The 19,890-nt window shown below is 47.6% G+C and overlaps 1 protein-coding gene across 1 annotated transcript in view; it reads left to right on the top strand.

Moving 5' to 3' along the window:
* MRC1 (mannose receptor C-type 1) overlaps window positions 1-19,890 on the top strand; it is a 349,243-nt gene that overhangs the window by 122,940 nt on the left and 206,413 nt on the right. The window contains 2 exon segments of the mRNA XM_029588750.1: window positions 10,128-10,327; window positions 12,972-13,099. Of these exon segments, the coding sequence (XP_029444610.1) occupies window positions 10,128-10,327; window positions 12,972-13,099 (328 nt within the window).

Raw genomic sequence — 19,890 nt, 5'->3', positions numbered from 1 at the left:
CGGATCCAATCCTCAATGACCTGCCGGGCTTCCTCGCCCTTTTTCGCACCGTGTTCAATGACCCAGGTTGAAGGGCTATCTCCAGGTCTACGCTCCTACATCTGCAACAAGGTTCCAGATCACTGACTGATTACATCATCGAGTTTAGGACTCTCTCATCTGAATTGCACTGGGACCTGGGCTGCCTGCATGCCATATACCTCAAGGGTCTGAGTCCGCGTATCAAGGACGAGTTGGCAGCATGAGAACTCTCTGAGGCCTTGGATTCCCTTATAGACCTTGCCGATCGCATAGACCGCCGTCTGCGTGAGCGTTCCCAAGAGGTCAGAGAAGCCAAGAGGATATCTTCTGGTGCTCAAGCATTCGCCCAACGTCATCCACTCAGACCACTACTACACAAAGCACCGAGGATGAGGAACTGATGCAAATGGGCCATAGTCACCTAATCCTCAAAGGAGAAGCGTTTGTCCGCCAGAGTCTGGCCTCTGCATGTATTGTGGTCAACCGGGTCATGCGGTACTCTTCCTGTCCACCTCCGTCCGGGAAACTCCCAGGCCTAGGATCTGCCGGAGGACTTCTCCTAGGCCTGACCACACCCTCTCCTCCGTTAACCCTGCCTGTCACCATTAATTTGGACGCTCAGGAATTTCACACCCTGGCATTGGTGGACTCCGGAACCGATGGAAATGTTATCCTCTGACAACTCGTGGACACCTTCAGATTCCCACCGTCCATATGCCAATGCCATTATTACTCTCCTTTAATCATGGCGAACCGTTACCAGGCAAAGTTACCTTCTCCATGATCCCCATTCGACTTCGCACAGGATCTCTGCATACAGAGACCATTTCCTTTCTGATTTTGGACAAGGCTATACATCCTGTGGTCCTAGGACTGCCATGGCTGAAACTACACACCGCAATTTGATTGGAGTACTCTCCAATTGTCCCATTGGGGTGACTACTGCTGCAAAAATTGTTTGGAGGTTGTGTCCCCGATGCCCTGCCTAGCCACAACGCTATCCATTCTGGGGCTTCCGCCAGTATTCCTCCTTCCAGGATGTGTTCTCAAAGAAAGCCGCAGATACTCTACCTCCTCATCGCTCTTTTGATTGTGCTATAAATTTGTTGCCTAACACTGAGCCTACCCGAGGAAGAGTCTACCCACTTTCACTGACTGAGACAAAGGTCATGTCTGAATATATACAAGAAAATTTGGCAAAAGGCTTCATTTGGACTTCCAAATCTCCTGCTAGAGCAGGGTTCTTTTTTGTGGGGAAAAAGGACGGTTCCCTCCGGCCGTGCATAGATTACTGCGGCTTAAATGAGATTATACAGAAGGATCGTTACCCCCTGCCATTAATTTCTGAACTGTTTGACAGGCTCCAGGAGTCCAATATATTTACCAAATTGGACCTCAGAGGAGTTTATAATTTGGTCAGGATACGCCAGGGTGATGAATGGAAAACCGCATTTAACACCCACAGTGGCCATTTTGAATATCTGGTCATGCCATTTGGCCTCTGCAATGCTCCAGCGGTGTTCCAGAATATGATGAAGGAAATCTTCAGAGACATGTTCTACAGCTGTGTCGTAGTCTATTTAGATTACATCCTTGTATTTTCGCAAGACCTCCAGAGCCATCACCAGGACGTCACCAACATTCTGCAAGGCTTAAGGGATAACCAGTTATACTCCAAGCTAGAGAAATGCTCTTTCCACAAGGAGTCCATCCCTTTTCTGGGCTATGTGGTCTCTAGCCAGGGGTTTCAGATGGATCCACAAAAGACTAAGAGCATCCGGGATTGGCCCCAACCAATGGGCCTTAAGGCACTCCGAAGATTTCTGGGTTTTACTAACTACTACAGGTCGTTCATCAATCACGATTCGACACTAACCGCTCCACTCACAGCTATGAAACGAAAGGGAGCCAATCCATCCCAGTGGTCACCCAAAGCCATGTCCGCCTTCCGGTAGCTTAAGGAGGCATTCCTACAAGAGCCATGCCTGTGTCATCCCGACCCCAGATGATCCTTCAACGTAGAAGTTGACGCTTCAGACGTCGGTGTTGGTGCAGTCCTCAGCCAACATTCTACTAAGTACACCTTGCACCTGTGCTCATTCTTCTCCTGGTGCTTCTCTCCGGCTGAGCATAATTAAAGAATCAGGGACAAGGAATTGCTGGTGATTAAACTAGCCTTTGAAGAGTGGTGTCCCTGGCTCGAGGGAGCGCAACACCAAATAACAGTATATACTGACCACAAGAACCTCGAGTACCTACACCATGCACCTTAACCACAGGCAGGCCCGCTGGTCTCTTTTTTTTTCTCAGTTCAATTCCCTAATTCGATACCGCCCAGCTAATAAGAACGTCCAAACCAATGCCCTATGTCGTTCGTTCACCACTGATGATGTTCCAGATGTCCCTCGACACATCATTGACCCGACTAAAGTACTCCTCTCCGCCACACTCACAGTGCCATCTAGGAAGACAGTGGTTCCCCGACCTCTTCGAAAGAACATCCTCTGCTGGGCGCATGATTCCTTACTTGTTGGTCATCCCAGACAAGCTAGAACTCTTGCAACACTCCAGATGTTCTATTGGTGGCCAACCATGAAGAAGGACGCTCAAGCATATGTGGAATTGTGACCCACTTGTTCTTGTCAAAAGCTGCCGGCAGGCCATCCTTGGAGTCTCCTACAACTTCTTCCTGCACCTAGTGAGCCATGGACACACACATCCACAGATTTCATTGTGGACCTACCCCCTTCCAGTGGCAATAACACCATTTGGGTTACCGTGGACTAATTTTCAAAAATAGCTCACTTCATGGCGCTACCTGGTCTTCCTTCAGCCCCAGAGCTAGCTAAACTATTTATTCGTCACATCTTCCGCCTTCACGGACTCCCAAGATACATTCTCTCGGATCGGGGCATTCAATTCACGACCAAGTTTTGGAGGTCACTTTGTAAAAAATTTGACATTGCCCTGGACCTCACATCAGCCTATCACCTACAGGCCAATGGACAGACAGAAAGGACAAACTGCACCCTGAAGCAGTTTCTTCGGGCGTATGTGAACTCTCGGCAGAATGACTGGTCCGACTTATTGCCATGGGCCGAGTTCACCTTGAACTCCCACCAGTCAGCATCTACCGGGTCATCCCCCTTCCAAGTAATGTATGGATGTCAACCTCTGCCTCCTCTTCCAGTACCTCTGTCTGTACCTTCTCCAGTAGCGCAAGCCTCTGCATAAGAACTACATCAACTTTGGGAGCACACCAAACAACGTCTGCAGCAAGCCGCCCTGAAATCAAAGAAGTTCTACTATGCTCATCATCGGGCAGCTCCTCAGTTGAACCCCGGAGACAAGGTGTGGCTCAGCACCCGCTTTATTCGCTTAAAGCTGCCTTCAGCCCTCTTCACTCCCAATTACATCAGGCCCTATCCCGTACTTCGCCGGCTGGGCCCGGTCACTTGCAGCCTTCGTCTACCCATTTTGCTCAAATTCATAACACCTTCCACATCTCACTATTAAAACCGCCCATCCTATCTGAATTCTGCAAGAAACCTCCTGAGCCCCAACCTCTGGCTTCAGAAGAGGATATAACGTATCAGGTTGAGAACATCTTGGACGTAAGGAAGCACAGGAAGTGTTGGGAATATCTGATCTCAGGGGAAGGATTTGGCCCTGAAGAGAACAGCTAGGAGCCTGCAGTCAACATCCTTGACAGTGTGCTGATCAAACAATTCCATGCTTCTCACCCAAGAAAGCCAAAACCCCCGGGGAGGGGCCCTGTCAGTCACAGATGGCTGCGACCGCTGTTGCTCACCTCTTTCTTCACAGCCTTGACTCCGTGGGGAAGACTGGCAGCCTCCGCCAGCTGTCACCGGCCTGCCTACCACTCCCAGGCCTCCCAGGGTGGCACGGACGCCGCCGAATGCCATCTTGCCATCGGAATCCCTTAGGCGCACTTGTGCACGGGCCAGTCTTAAGCACGTCACGGTGGGAACCTTGGGGGCGTCCCCTCCAGATGATGTCATTCCTCCAGGACATTTAAGCCGGCTGGCCCTGCCTACCAACGACTTGGCAACAAGATCCTTCATTGCTGAATCTGCCTCGCTCACAGAGAATCCTTCGTTCCAGCTCCTGCTTCCTTGGCGTGAGACGTCCCGGGTACCTGCTCCTCAGGGGCTCTCTCCTTGTCTCTGGCTATCCACTCCTTGGAGGGCCTGATGCTCAGGACTTCTGCTTGCCCCATTCCCTGGGGCTTCCCTGGAACCATCACTACTCTTGCCGTGAGTACCCCGCTCTGCGGACCACTTCCTATTCTACTGAGGACCTCATTGGTGTACCCCGCTCTGCAGACCATGATCATCTCTACTGAGGACCCTCTTCGGTGTACCCCGCTCTGCGGACCATTACCATCTCTACTGAGTACCTCATCAGTGTACCCTGCTCTGTGGACCACTACTGTCTCTGCTGAGGACCCTCTTCGGTGTACCCCACTCTGCGGACCACTATCATCTCTACTGAAGACCTCATCGGTGTACTCCGCTCTGTGGACCATAACCAGCTATACTGAGGTATCTTCCTTGAGTATCCCCCATTCCACAGACCCTGTGACACCTCTGGGTCTGTGTGACCTTACTCTGGCACCTCCCACTCCCTGGGTAGTGCTGCTCTACCTCTTTGATAAAGACTCTGGACTTAAACTGTGTCTGACATCAGCTGAGACCTCACCTCCCGACGGTGAGGCTCACGGGGTTCCTCCCTGTTGGCGGTACCATCTCTCACCTCGGCCCAGGGCCCACATACCTACTAATCCTAACAGCTAGACTCAATATAGGACTTGATGGTAGGCTTTGGTATCTCTCTTAAGAATTGTAATATGAAGAGTGACCTTTTATCTAATAAAGTGGATACTATGGATATTAACTATGATTCTCAATTTGGTGAAATTAAATCTAAGATTGCGGCTATGGAGACTGCTATTGAAAATATACAGACCTTCAATTTCTCTGTGGTTAAAGAGTGGAAGAACCTTTCTCATAGAGTTGAATTTCTTGAGACTTTATGATTTTTGCACTTCCTCAAGGTGGTGGGTGGGAATCCATATCATGCTATGAGGAAATATTTTCTTGAGACTCTTCATTTTGATCCTGACAAGGTTCCTTCTATAAATTAAACTTATTTTCTTCCATCCATTAACAGAGTGAGTTCTCAGCAGTCTCAGTTTGCTATTGATAACTTGACAGATTTTCTTGAAAACTCATTTATTGAGATTATTGAGCATGCCACATTGCTTGTTTCTTTTATTTCTGAGCAGGATGTAAATGAAGTGATGAAAAAATATTTCAGGAATATTTCCTCTTTATTTCATGGGCAGATGATTCAGTTTTTCTTGATTTTGCCTGCTCTACTCAAGAGAGGAGGAAACATTTTCTTGCCCTTAGGTCTAAAGCCATTTCTTGAGGGTGTTATTTTGTGCCTTAATATCCATGTAAATGTGTTATCAGATATTACAATGATTGCTTTGGATTTTTTTCTTCCTGAGCAACTTGTCGTTCATAAATTCCAGAAGTGTTTTAACTTTCTCTCCTGGAACCCACAGGCCTACCTTATTGATCCATATAGATGGATCACTACTTGAAACTCATGTTAAGCTAGTGTCTTTGCTTTCTTATATTTCCTTTTGTCTCCTAGTTTTTCTGCCCTCTCTGTATTAACTTGCTACATTTGAGGATGAATAATTATGATATGTTTATTTGCTTAGTTTTGTATTTTTCATAATGTGATATTGTATAATAATTTATCTTTTCTCTATAAACAAGGTTTATTCCTTTCTTCAATTTATAAATGTAATAAATAAAAAGTTAAAAAAAAAAATTGTTGATTTGTGTACTTGGTACATTTTTTATTTGTTTGTAGTTTTAATATTGTTTAAAGCAAACACTATGAATGGTTTTCAATAAAATATTTTTTGCTTAGTCAGAGGTGTGAATCTTTATGAAAAATTATGCAAATTTGCCTCATAATTGCTGCATAATTTAGAAAAATCTGCCATGGGAAACTGGGGGCTCTGAATATACTGTTGTTAAATAAAATTCAGAACTGCTAAAAACAAAGCCTGCCTCAGGAAAGGAAACCTCCTCAGCTTCTAATAGAAGTCATCTTCTGCTCTCCATATCTGGGAACTTTGATTTCCAGTCACCCTGAGATTGTCCTGTATTGGGGGGAGGGTGTACAAATGTTATCCCCTTTCTCTCTTCAATACACCCACTCTAACTCACATACAAATATTCGGTGGCTTTATCGTCACACACACACACACACACACACCCACACACAAACATACATACACAGACATTCTCTTAAACTTAGTGGCTCTGTCCCTCACACATACAAAGGAACTCTCTCACAGTGATTCTTTCTTCTTCACACTGAAACACACAAATGCATGGTCTCACACTTAGTGGCTCCCTCCCTTCTTTTACATACACACACAGGCAATCTCACACTCAATGTCTCTCTCTTTCTCACATACGCACAGGCAATCTCTCACACTCAATATCTGTCTCTCCTTCACACACAGATACTCTCTCGCACTCTGGCTCTTAAACACACAGGCATGCTTTCACACTAAAAAGGCACTCTCTCACACTCAGTTGTTCTTTCTCCCTCACACATACACACACACTCAAACTCAGTGGCTCTCTCTCTCTCTCTCACACAGTCACCCAGATACTCTCTCATACTCAGTTACTCTCTCACAATCAGTGGCTCTCTCCCTCATACACATACATACTCAGGCACTCTCTTATATTCAAGGCTCTCTCTCCATACAAACATACACATAGGTGGGCACTTTCTCACATTCAATGGCTCTCTCTTCCTCACACATACACACATACTCAGGCATTCTCTCACATTCAGTGGCTCTCTGCAACACACACACACACACACACACACACACACACATAAACACAGACACAGGCACTCACTTACATTCTGTGGCTCTCTCTCCCTCCCATACACACACTGTCTCCCATTCAGTGTCTCTCTCTCCCTCACGCACAAAAAGGCAATTTATATTCTGGCTTTTACACACAGGCACTCTCTCACACAAAAATTGCACTCTCACACTCAGTGGTTCTCCTTCCCTCACACATGCACATACAAACACACATTTACACTCAGTGGCTTTATCTCCCTCACACGCACGCACACATACTCAGGCATTCTCTCATATTTAGTGGCTCTCTGCACACACACACACACACACACACACACACACACACACAATCTCTCACATTCAGTGGCTCCCTGCATACACACACACACACACACAGATAGGCACTGGCACTCTCTCACATTCAGTGGATCTCTCTCCCTCTAATACACACACACACACACATATACTCGGGCATGCTCATATTCAGTGGCTCTCTACACACACATACAGGCACAGGCAATCTCTCACACTCAATGGCTCTCTGAACACACAAACACATTCAGTGCTTCTGCACACACACAAACACAGATACTAAAGTACTCTCACGTTCAGTGGCTCTCTCTCCTTCACACACACGCATAGTCAGGCGCTCACATTCAGTGGCTCTCTGCACACACACACAAGCACTCTCTCACTTTCAGTGGCTTGCTTGCTCTCAGACACACTCATATCTCTCTCTCACTCACACAGATTCAGGGCCTCCCCCTCTCTTATTCAGCCCCCCACAGTGGTCTGCTGGGACTTGTCTACAGCTGTCAACGGGATGGACTCCACTGGCAGCTGCTGGGTTGCAGGGTCTCAAGTTTTCTTCATTCGCCGCAGGATGGGCTTCATGGTGGCAGCCTGCCAGATCACAGGTTCTTTGTGGCATGGACCATAGCAGTCACTTCGATGTAACTTGAACTCCTGCTGCCGCAGGACCAATCACACGCTAATAGGGATGTGAATCGTTTTAGGACGATTAAAATTATCGTCCGATAATTTTAATATCGTCTTAAACCGTTATGGAACACAATACAATACAGATTCTAACGATTTATCGTTATAAATCGTTAGAATCGTGAGCCGGCACACTAAAACCCCCTAAAACCCACCCCCGACCCTTTAAATTAAATCCCCCACCTCCCAAACCCCCCCCCCCCAATAACTTAAATAACCTGCGGGTCCAGCGGCGGTCCGGAACGGCAGCGGTCTGGAACGGCAGCGGTCCGGAACGGGCTCCTGCTCCTGAATCTTGTCGTCTTCAGCCGGCGCCATTTTCCAAAATGGCGCCGAAAAATGGCGGCGGCCATAGACGAAAAAGATTGGACGGCAGGAGGTCCTTCCGGACCCCCGCTGGACTTTTGGCAAGTCTCGTGGGGGTCAGGAGGCCCCCACAAGCTGGCCAAAAGTTCCTGGAGGTCCAGCGGGGGTCAGGGAGCGATTTCCCGCCGCGAATCGTTTTCGTACGGAAAATGGCGCCGGCCATACGCGTATGGCCGGCGCCATTTTCCGTATGGAAAATGCGCCGGCAGGAGATCGACTGCAGGAGGTCGTTCAGCGAGGGTTCCGGCGCCTCGCTGAACGACCTCCTGCAGTCGATCTCCTGCCGGCGCCATTTTCCGTACGAAAACGATTCGCGGCGGGAAATCGCTCCCTGACCCCCGCTGGACCTCCAGGAACTTTTGGCCAGCTTGTAGGGGGCCTCCTGACCCCCATGAGACTTGCCAAAAGTCCAGCGGGGGTCCGGAAGGACCTCCTGCCGTCCAATCTTTTTCGTCTATGGCCGCCGCCATTTTTTCGGCGCCATTTTGGAAAATGGCGCCGGCTGAAGACGACAAGATTCAGGAGCAGGAGCCCGTTCCGGACCGCTGCCGTTCCGGACCGCCGCTGGACCCGCAGGTTATTTAAGTTATTTGGGGGGGGGGTTCGGGAGGGGGGGGATTTAATTTAAAGGGTCGGGGGTGGGTTTTAGGGGGTTTTAATGTGCCGGTTTTTCGATTTTTCGATTTTTCGATTTTTCGATTTTTAACGATTTTTAACGATTTTTCACGATATTTTACCCCCCCAAACGGCAACAGTACGATTCCCTCCCCCTCCCAGCCGAAATCGATCGTTAAGACGATCGAGGACACGATTCACATCCCTACACGCTAAGCTGCGAGATTGGCCCTGTGGCAGCAGAAGATGATGTTCACTTATATGCGGCACCTGCTGCTGGCTGTGAGAGTAAGGAAGTGGCGGATGGATGCAGCATTGGCTCGGGTAGGAGTTTGGTTTCTTCCTGTCCAACTTGTGAAAAAAACTGCAAAGAAAAGAAATTTGGTAAAGGTCATCAGTCAGGGGCTGGGGATTCACTGAATCCCTTGAAGGCCCTGACTCCACACCACTGGATCCCAGTCTCCATGGGTCTCTCCTGTACTCCGCCAGGTTCTGGAATAATAGCTCTTCTCTTCCTGAAATAAGCTATTTTAGGTTCTTCCTCTAAGTGCAGACATCTCTTTTTTTTTTTTCCTGCTTCTGTCTATAAGTCTAAGAACAAGGAACCATCTTCCTGTTGCTCTTCTGTCTCCTTCCCTTCCCTCCAGGACTAGCACACACTTGCTGCTGTCTCTCTGTCTCATCTTTGACTACTACTTCCTTTGAATATTACTTCCAGACACCACTGGATGTCCTTCCACTGCTACACTTGCTTGTGAAATAGGCACACTACTCTTAGGGAATACTGAACTCACCAATCCTCCAGGCACAACACAGAAGGGATTAAGGGACGGGTTTAAGCCAACTGTTGTGAGTTTACAGGCCTTATGAAAAATGTATGCAGCTTGTATGTGTATGAAACAAGGGTTAGCCCACTTAAATCAGCCCTATGTGGCAGAATGAACTTCTACCCAGCTATCAGTATGCATGCACCTTCACAGCATGCAGACCTTCAGCCACACAGGAAAGAGGCATTCTGGGGCGAAGGGGCAGCATTTCAGAGGCTTAGAAAAATGTACGTGAGCAGGCTAACATGCTTACTTTAGACAGTTTCAAACTGTTTTAGTAAATCTAGCCCTTACTAATTAAACGAAAAATGTTTCTTAAGTAGATGATTATCCTCTATTTTTCATTCACTTCTTTTTCTTCACAGGAAGAAAGCCAGGATGTGTTGTCATGAACACTGGAATTGCAGGTGGATTATGGGACGTTACAAATTGTGCAGAGAAAGCAAAGTTTATCTGCAAAAGGTGGGCTGAAGGGGTGACTACGCCTCCACCCCCAACAACAACTGCTGCCCCCAAATGCCCAGAGGGCTGGGATACAAGAAAACAAATTAACACATGTTTTAAAGTAAGTATGACCATAGTTAACTAATAGAGTGCTGTTCTCCAAATACTAAAATTCTGTCAGGATTTATTGATTTCCTGTAGGTTCCTAGTCACTGTGATAGCTATAACATCCAGATAGTGGCATTCATTTTGAAATATTTTTTCCATGGGCAGAAGTGCCAGAATATTTCAGTTCATCCTAACAAGCAAACTAGCAGTTGACAGCAGGAGGAGTGGAGGAGTAGCCTAATGATTAGAGCAATAAACTACTAAACCAAGGAAACCAAGTTTCAAATCCCACTGCTGTTCCTTGTGACCTTGGGCAAGTCAGTTTATTCCTGCATTGCCTCAGGTACAAACTTAAACTTTCAAACTTGCATGCAGACACATATTGACACCAGGACACAGTCATTGTATAACTTGTGCATGGTATAAAATAGCCCGACCGCAGGCATATGTGTGCCCAATTTTAAGTGGGCTTGCACCTATGCACATAAATCCCACTTCTACTGTGTAAGTTTGGGAATTTTAAAAGGGTTGTGCAAGTACACCATGGCCAGTACCACCAGTTCATCCACTAGTTTGCTCACTTAATAGCTAGATCCTCCAAAGCCCCCTCGTTGAATAGCTTATTCTCCCCTCAGTTACCCCAGACCCTTAAAACCCCTCAGGTATGGATAATATTTTATTTTTATCACCTCATCCTTAGCAGAAGTAAACTTACATGGCAGGGAATCTGGACATATGCACAGGCATGTAAGTATTTATGTGCACATCTCTTGGTCACACTCCAAAACGCTCATGTCCCACTCAGACCATGCCCAAGCCCTGCCCCTTTTTGCAAAACTTTTGAGCTCTGTGTGCAGTGGGAGTTACATAGACATCTGGGTGGCATTTAAAAGTTGGATGGTGCGCGCAAACCCGATTTGTGTGTGTATCCCCTAATTGATGCGTGTGCTGGGCTTCTATTATTCAGCTCATAGATTATAAGCCCTCTGGGGATAAGGAACTACCTACAGTACCCGAGTGTAATCTGCTTTGAAATGCCAAAAAAGCAGACTATAAATCAAATAACATGAAAATCCCTGACTGCAACAATAACACTGACTTTTGCTTTGAGTTGGTAGATGATTCCTCAAATCGTGAAGAATCCAATACAATCAAAGAGGATTATCAGTCCTACCCAAAACAAATCTACCTCACTTCCTGTGCACCTTTTTAGAAATATGTGTGTGGTCTTAGCTTTTCAGGTTTTTAGAGAACAGTGAGTGAAGTACAGAAAATGCAGTAAATTAAAAAGCAGAGGAATTTCAAACTGAATATAAAGAACCAAGTCAAAAAAAGAAAAATAACAAGAAGCTGGGAAAGAAAAAGACATACAGAAAGTTTTAAGAAGAAGAAAAAAAAAGCCTTGCTTAAAAATAAGAGAATGACAAGCCCATTGATTGAATAGTACTGCTGTGTCCTGCCGTGTGGAGTACCTGGTTTCAATTCTTGGGCCAGCCCTGAAGGGAGAGGGAGTCTCAGCTGTTGTTCAGTGGCGACATCTAATGGCTGGGCATAGGATCCACATGAGCCAGGTTCTAGAGGCAGCCATGGTTTGTGGCCACTGGTTGCAATGGCTAGGCTGAGTCGGGAGGGGGATTTGAAATACAGGAAAAATCCTCGGTTGTTGCAAAGGAAAGTTTAGGGTACCATAGCCCAGTGAAGGCCAGTTCCAATTAAGCTTGAAGCCCAAAGGAGCAGAAAACGTCTGTGCATAGATAAACTGTCTTATCTGTAAGACAATAATGGAAATTGAGAAGAACTTCTGAAATGGAGTTCTTAAATCAGGACGAGACCATCTCTATTGCCCTATAGACAGCAATATAATATGGGACAAAACTTTACAAGAAAGTAGTGTCAGAGCATGACGTGCAGCCCGGCTTCACACTCAAGGGTCAGTCCTGGTGACTTGGTGCCCCTCTCGAGAATGCCATGCCAGACTTTCACTTCAGCACAAGGAACTGTGAAAGCAGCATCCAGAGCATCAACATTTCTACAGAGAAAAACCTCCAACAGATCAGGCTTGAAAGGAAATGGCAAGAGCCAAACTGCAGCTTGCTCTCAATATGAGAAGATAAGCTAATGGGGAGGACCATTTTCAAAATAATTTCCGTGGGGGGGTGGGGTGGGGGGAAATGTGCTCTACCCATAGAAATGGGCTTTTGGGAAATTGCCCACTCTATGTGTGGGTAAAAGTATGCATACAGTGCCACTGTGCCCAGTGGGAGGAGGCATTCCTGGGGACGGGATTGGGGTGGGGTTTGATGTTACATGTATCCATTTGAATTTTCAAAAGTATGCATATATTTTTAGTCAGATAAAACACCCGCAGAAAAGCAGGGGCAGATGTGTGCCAATACATTTCCCTAAGGCAATTTTTGAAGTGAAAGTACACATGCACTCTCTCCTTGAAAACCAGTGCAGAGTTTGTGGATAAAAAGCCCCAGTGGACTTTGCAGTTATGTGGACAGTTTGAAAGTTGCCCTCAGTCAGACCACAACAGGAAATATTACTTCACATAATCTTTCTTCCACCTTGCTTTTTCTTTTGTTGTTGCTGCATTAATCAAAAAATTATATGGCAAAAAGGTTATAACAGTATGGTCCAATTTACTCTTTCAGGCTATTATGAAAGCTAAAAATGAAAAGAGATCATGGTTGGAAGCCCAAGGGTACTGCAGAGCAATAGGAGGAGATCTGGCTTCACTTAACAGTAAAGAGATAGAAAATGTCATATGGCACATGATAGTGTAAGTTTATTGAGTGTTTATTCTGATTATGCAGTGATTATATTTTTAAAAATTCTGCCCTGAGATTTGTATGTTTACTTTACTTTTATGCAGTTGGAAATCCTTGTTATATGAAAGAAACAAATATGAAGGAATTGTATAGTTTTCACAAGCTTGATTCACTCCTAATCAGTTTGGTCTCTGGAGGGCTCACATCGGCAGCTATCCAGGTTTTTGCCATTTAGCAACGATTGTAAAAGCAGTGCTTTGGGAGATAAAACCTGTATGGAGTATGCAGGAGGTGGAGCCATCATAGATGTCCTGCCAGTGCTTGCCACTTCACTCAAAGACTTGTCCATATACATCCACATTCTGAGAACCTCAGAGCTGAATATATTTGCTCTTGGTTCTAGCTGTTGTAAGTTTGGTTTGGAGGACTGCACAAGTCACATCATATATATTTGCTGATGATATTTTATGATTGTGTTTATTTTGGCAGTTTTATAGTGTGTTAAAGCAGGGTGCTTTATAACAAATGAATACAGGTATAATAAGTCCCTTCCCACAAGGACTTATGATCGGGGAGGATAACTTTCAAACAACTGCACGCAGCAGCATATACACACAAATATGGTTGTGCGCAGATTTACAATAGCATTTTGTAACCGTATCAGATACACACGTATCGTACAATACACATTCAATGCATTGAATGCAAGTATTTCAATGTATTGAACACCTGTACTTTTCCTACCTATTTTAAAAAACATATGCAGGTATATTTTATGCATGGAAATAAAGCAGTACTTACATAAATTGAGATTTCCATATGTAAATTGGTATATTTGAAAACATACACATATAATTGAAATTATCAGCTTTTACTAATTACGCCACTGGTTTGCTCAGTTCGTCTACTGGTCAGAAGTGGTGAACTGGAGGGGGCTGGAAAACTGGCAATTTCAGTTCTGTGCACGTTTTAAAATATGTTGACTTATGCACTAAATTGAGTTTTATGTGAGAAAATCCTATTTTATTTTCACATGCAAAATATACATGCACTTATATTTTTAAAATTGGTAGGAAAGTATGCACATTCAGTGCATTGATGATATGTGGTTTGAATACATTGCATATATACAAGTGTAAGCATACATAAGCGCAGGTTAGAAATATGCATATTTTATAATACGCGCATGTGATACGTGTTGATATAAAATATCATAGATCTCTGCATGGCCATATAAATGCATGTGTAGGGCCAAATGGAGTTGTTGGAAAGTTACCCTCTATATGCATAAGTGCACATGCATGAATTGTGCCCCCCAAAAAGGAGGTGTAACATTACATGAGTGAATGTGTGCGTTTCTGCCAATTACCAAAGTACCACCACCCATAGCTGTACCCTCTTGCACACCAGTACCGCTCCATCTCCAAGCTTCATTCACAATGCTCTGCTCTTCCTTCACTGTGGAACACTCCCCCTCTTACAGCTCCATATTCCTCCATGCCTCTGCTGGGAAGTACCTGTCGTGCTTTCTTGTCCTGAAGGTTTTGCAAAACATGATGTAACACATGCTGCACCGCTCCTCGACCTATGACACCTTCTCTTCCATAAAATTGACCTTCGGAACCTGGACAAGAGGCTGAATGTCCAGTGGCCCTTCTAGCCTCTGAAACAACACCTCTGCCCATAAACCCTCTTGCAAATGATTGCCCTTCAATATCATTTTGAGCCTCCCATCAAAACCCCCTCCTCTCCCCTCCCACCCCGAGCCCCACTACCAACTCATCTGCTAGGGATGTGCAGAGGGTACGGATTCGTCCTATTTGGTATTCGTATTCGTCGGTAGGCAAATACGTTGCATTCGTTCAATGGCGCCCCCTATACGTTGATACGTGCCTTCGTTTCCGGTTCCCATTAAAGTCAATAGGAGAAGTATTTGCAGCCTATTTTTGGCTGCAGAATTGGGGTTTATTATCAATTTTGATGAAACTTCTGGGGAGCAATCATCAGAACAACAAAAGAGCTGCAAGGTACTTAGACTGTGGCAAAGGGGCATGAAAGGGGCATGAATAGCCTAAGGTACTTTAAAGGGGCAAAGGGGTACCAGGAGTGGCAAGAAGAGTGCTTTAATAGAGGTGCAAAGCAGCAAGGAGAGTGTCAAAAACACACCACAGCTTCAAAAGAGAGCAACGATAACAGATGCATGAACCCTCAAAGGCAGCACGACAGGCAAAGCGGCAAGACAAGTGGCATCAATATCCTACAGCACAATGAAGGGGGAACATAGCAAGCAGAAAGACTAGCACCAACACACTGAGCAACTATGATAGTGGCCAGAAACACCACAAGGAGTTGAGTGAGTCATCTGGTGTATGGCAGCAAGGCACAGAGGCAGAGGGTAGATACAGGCTGGCTACACCCGGGGAGCGTTCCCTTTCCTTTGTGCAGGAAAGAGCTCCCTATAATGGTTTCGCCCCTAGAGTGGGGTGCATCCATTGGCGTCTAGTGAGCTCTTGCTGGTCTTTTAAAATCTGGTGGAGCTAGCAGATATACAAACGAGAATTTTCAAGGCCGAGGCGGAGGAGGGTGCATGTGAACAGCAGTTCAACATGGGTCAACTGGTGCTAAGAGATAGGCTGTAACACTGGGGAGAGTTCCCTTTCTTTGAGCAGGAAAGGGCTTCCTTGGAATGGGTTGGCCCCTAGAGTGGAGCACGAGCCTTCAAAGTGTGGCGATGTGCAGCAGGTACCATGTGAACAGCGGTTCAACATGGGTCAACCGGTGCTAAGAGATAGGCTGTAACACTGGGGAGAGTTCCCTTTTTTTGAGCAGGAAAGGGCTTCCTTGGAATGGGTTGACCCCTAGAGTGGAGCACGAGCCTTCAAAGCGTGGCGACCTGGAGGAGGTATCACTGTGAACAGCAGTTCAACAACATGGGTCAACAGGTACTAAGAGATAGGCTGCAATACCGGGGAGAGTTCCCTTTCTTTGAGCAGGAAAGGGCTTCCTTGGAATGGGTTGGCCCCTAGAGTGGAGCACAAGCCTTCAAAGCATGGCGACATGGAACAGGGTGCCATGTGAACAGCGGTTGAACATGGGTCAACCGGTGCTAAGAGATAGGCTGCAACACTGAGGAGATTTCCTTTTCTTTGAGCAGGAAAGGGCTTCCTTGGAATGGGTTGACCCCTAGATTGGAGCACGAGACTTCAAAGTGTGGCGACGTGCAGCAGGGTACCATGTGAACAGCGGTTCAACATGGGTCAACCGGTGCTAAGAGATAGGCTGCAATACCGGGGAGAGTTCCCTTTCTTTGAGCAGGAAAGGGCTTCCTTGGAATGGGTTGGCCCCTAGAGTGGAGCACAAGCCTTCAAAGCATGGCGACATGGAGCAGGGTGCCATGTGAACAGCGGTTGAACATGGGTCAACCGGTGCTAAGAGATAAGCTGCATCACCGGGGAAAGTTCCCTTTACTTTCAGCAGGAAAGGGCTCTGCGGAATGGGTTTGACCCTAGAGTGGAGCACAAGCCTTCAAAGTGTGGTGACCTGGAGCAGGGTTCCATGTGAACAGCGGTTCATCATGGGTCAACAGGTATGAAGAGATAGGCTGCATCACCGAGGAGAGTTCCCTTTCCTTTGAGCAGGAAAGGGCTCCGTGGAATGGGTTGGCCCCTAGAGTGGAGCAGGAGCCTTCAAAGCATGGAAACATAGAGGAGGTCTCACTGTGAATATGCTCTCACTGTGTTTGGCACAGTCTAAGTACCTTGGAACTCTTTTCTCGTCTGAACATGGGTCAACAGCTGCTAAGTGATAGGCTGCCACACCTAGGGACATAAGACCTGGACGGACAGGCACAGCAATCGAGGACAGAGGTCAAGCCCATGTAGGAACATAAGGCCTGGACGAACATGCACAGCAATCGAGGACAGAGGTCATAGGTACATAAGCCCTGGACGGACAGCCACAGCAATAGAGGACAGAGGTCAATCCCATCTAGAGACATAAGGCCTGGATAAACAGGCACAGCAGTCGAGGACAGAGGTCAATGCCACCTAGGCACATAAGGCCTGGACGGACAGGCACAGCAATCGAGGACAGAGGTCAAGCCCATGTAGGAACATAAGGCCTGGACGAACATGCACAGCAATCGAGGACAGAGGTCAATCCCACCTAGGTACATAAGCCCTGGACGGACAGCCACAGCAATAGAGGACAGAGGTCAATCCCATCTAGAGACATAAGGCCTGGATAAACAGGCACAGCAGTCGAGGACAGAGGTCAATGCCACCTAGGCACATAAGGCCTGGACGGACAGGTACAGCAATCGTGGTCAAACCCTTGAAGGGACATAAGGCCTGGACGAACAAGCACAGCAGTCGAGGACAGAGGTCAAACCCATCTAGGGACATAATGCCTGGACGAACAGGCAGAGCAGTCAAGGACAGAGGTCAATCCCACCTAGGGACATAAGGCCTGGACGGACAGGCACAGCAATCGAGGACAGAGGTCAAGCCCACTTAGGGACATAAGGCCTGGATGAACAGGCACAGCAGTCGAGGACAGAGGTCAATGCCACCTAGGCAGATAAGGCCTGGATGGACAGGCACAGCAATCGACGTCAAACCCTTGTAGGGACATAAGGCCTGGATGGACAGGCACAGCAATAGAGGACAGAGGTCAGTCCCACCTAGGGACATAAGGCCTGGATAAACAGGCACAGCAATCGAGGACAGAGGTCAATGCCACCTAGGCACATAAGGCCTGGACGGACAGGCACAGCAATAGAGAACGGAGGTCAATCCCACCTAGGGACATAATGCCTGGATGGACAGGCACAGCAGTCGAGGACAGAGGTCAATCCCACCTAGGGACATAAGGCCTGGACGAACAGGCACAGCAGTCGAGGACAGAAGTCAATCCCACCTAGGGACATAAGGCCTGGACGAACAGGCACAGCAGTTGAGGACAGAGGACAATCCCACCTAGGGACATAAGGTCTGGACGGACAGGCACAGCAATAGAGGACAGAGGTCAATGCCACCTAGGCACATAAGGCCTGGACGGACAGGCACAGCAGTCGAGGACAGAGGTCAATCCTACCTAGGGACATAAGGCCTGGACGGACAGGCACAGCAATAGAGGACAGAGGTCAATGCCACCTAGGCACATAAGGCCTGGACGGACAGGCACAGCAGTCGAGGACAGAGGTCAATCCTACCTAGGGACATAAGGCCTGGACGGACAGGCACAGCAATAGAGGACAGAGGTCAATGCCACCTAGGCACATAAGGCCTGGACGGACAGGCACAGCAGTCGAGGACAGAGGTCAATGCCACCTAGGCACATAAGGCCTGGATGGACAGGCACAGCAATAGAGAACGGAGGTCAATCCCACCTAGGGACATAATGCCTGGATGGACAGGCACAGCAGTTGAGGACAGAGGTCAATCCCACCTAGGGACATAAGGCCTGGACGGACAGGCACAGCAATAGGTCAATGCCACCTAGGCACATAAGGCCTGGACGGACAGGCACAGCAGTCGAGGACAGAGGTCAATCCTACCTAGGGACATAAGGCCTGGACGGACAGGCACATCAATAGAGGACAGAGGTCAATGCCACCTAGTCACATAAGGCCTGGACGGACAGGCACAGCAATTGCGGTCAAACCCTTGTAGGGACATAAGGCCTGGATGGACAGGTACAGCAGTTGAGGACAGAGGTCAATCCCACCTAGGGACATAAGGCCTGGATGGACAGGCACAGCAGTCGAGGACAGAGGTCAATCCCACCTAGGGACATAAGGCCTGGATGGACAGGCACAGCAGTCGAGGACAGAGGTCAATCTCACCTAGGGACATAAGGCCTGGATGGACAGGCACAGCAATCGAGGAACAGAGGTCAATCCCACCTAGGGACATAAGGCCTGGTCAGATAGACACAGCAATTGAGGACAGAAGTCAAGCCCACATAGGGACATAATGTTGCGACCGTCGCTGCCCGACATCTCCACTCCGCCCACCTTACCGCATTGGCGACTCCCTCTGGGGTTGATGGAAGGTTGGCCGCCGCGGTGTTCTTCGGCCATACTCGTCCGGCATTCCCGGACCGGCCTGACGCTGAAAACCACCATGTTCACCTGATGCATAGGGGCGCGCGCACGGCGCGGCCCCTCCTCAAGTACCAGAAGTGGTGCGAACCTCAGGGGTGTCCCCCTGAGATGACGTCCTCCGCTTCAGATATTTAAAGGTCTCTGAATTGCTAACAACTCAAGTTAGCAAGGATAAGGATTAATTCTATCTACTCTACTCTGCCTCCTCGGACTTACCAGGGGTACCCACTCCTCGGGGGCCTCACTCTTTCTCTCTTACTTTGTGGGTAGCAGTCTTGAAAAGGTACTCGCTCCTCGAGGGCCCTCATTCCCGGACTTCTTCGGAATTCACTTCTGCCTGGAAGTCATCGCTGCCTACTACATCTGTGAGTTACCATTTGTGATGGGGTCTATATCCCAAACCAGAAACGGCAACTAAAAGATCAGGATCTAAAGATGCAGGAGAAAGGGGGAAGGGAAATAAGGCAACTCCCAGCTGAAGACGTCCCTTGGTTCCTCCCACCAGAGGCTATAAGTGCAGAGGAGCCGCAGGTGTGGGAAATGGAGCTGCGGAGCCCAATCCCTGGGTCCAAGGGGAGGTGACAAATGAGGAGGGGCCGTACAGAGCCAACCAGCTACATGTGGAGGAGGAGTCTAGGGAGGATAAAAGGCCACACCAGGAGAGCAGTCTCAGTCTCCAGCTGGGGACTGAGGGAG

The sequence above is a fragment of the Rhinatrema bivittatum genome, chromosome 2 (assembly GCF_901001135.1).
Source record: "Rhinatrema bivittatum chromosome 2, aRhiBiv1.1, whole genome shotgun sequence".
Taxonomy (NCBI): Eukaryota; Metazoa; Chordata; class Amphibia; order Gymnophiona; family Rhinatrematidae; genus Rhinatrema; species Rhinatrema bivittatum.
This window is presented reverse-complemented; position numbering and strand designations above follow the sequence as displayed.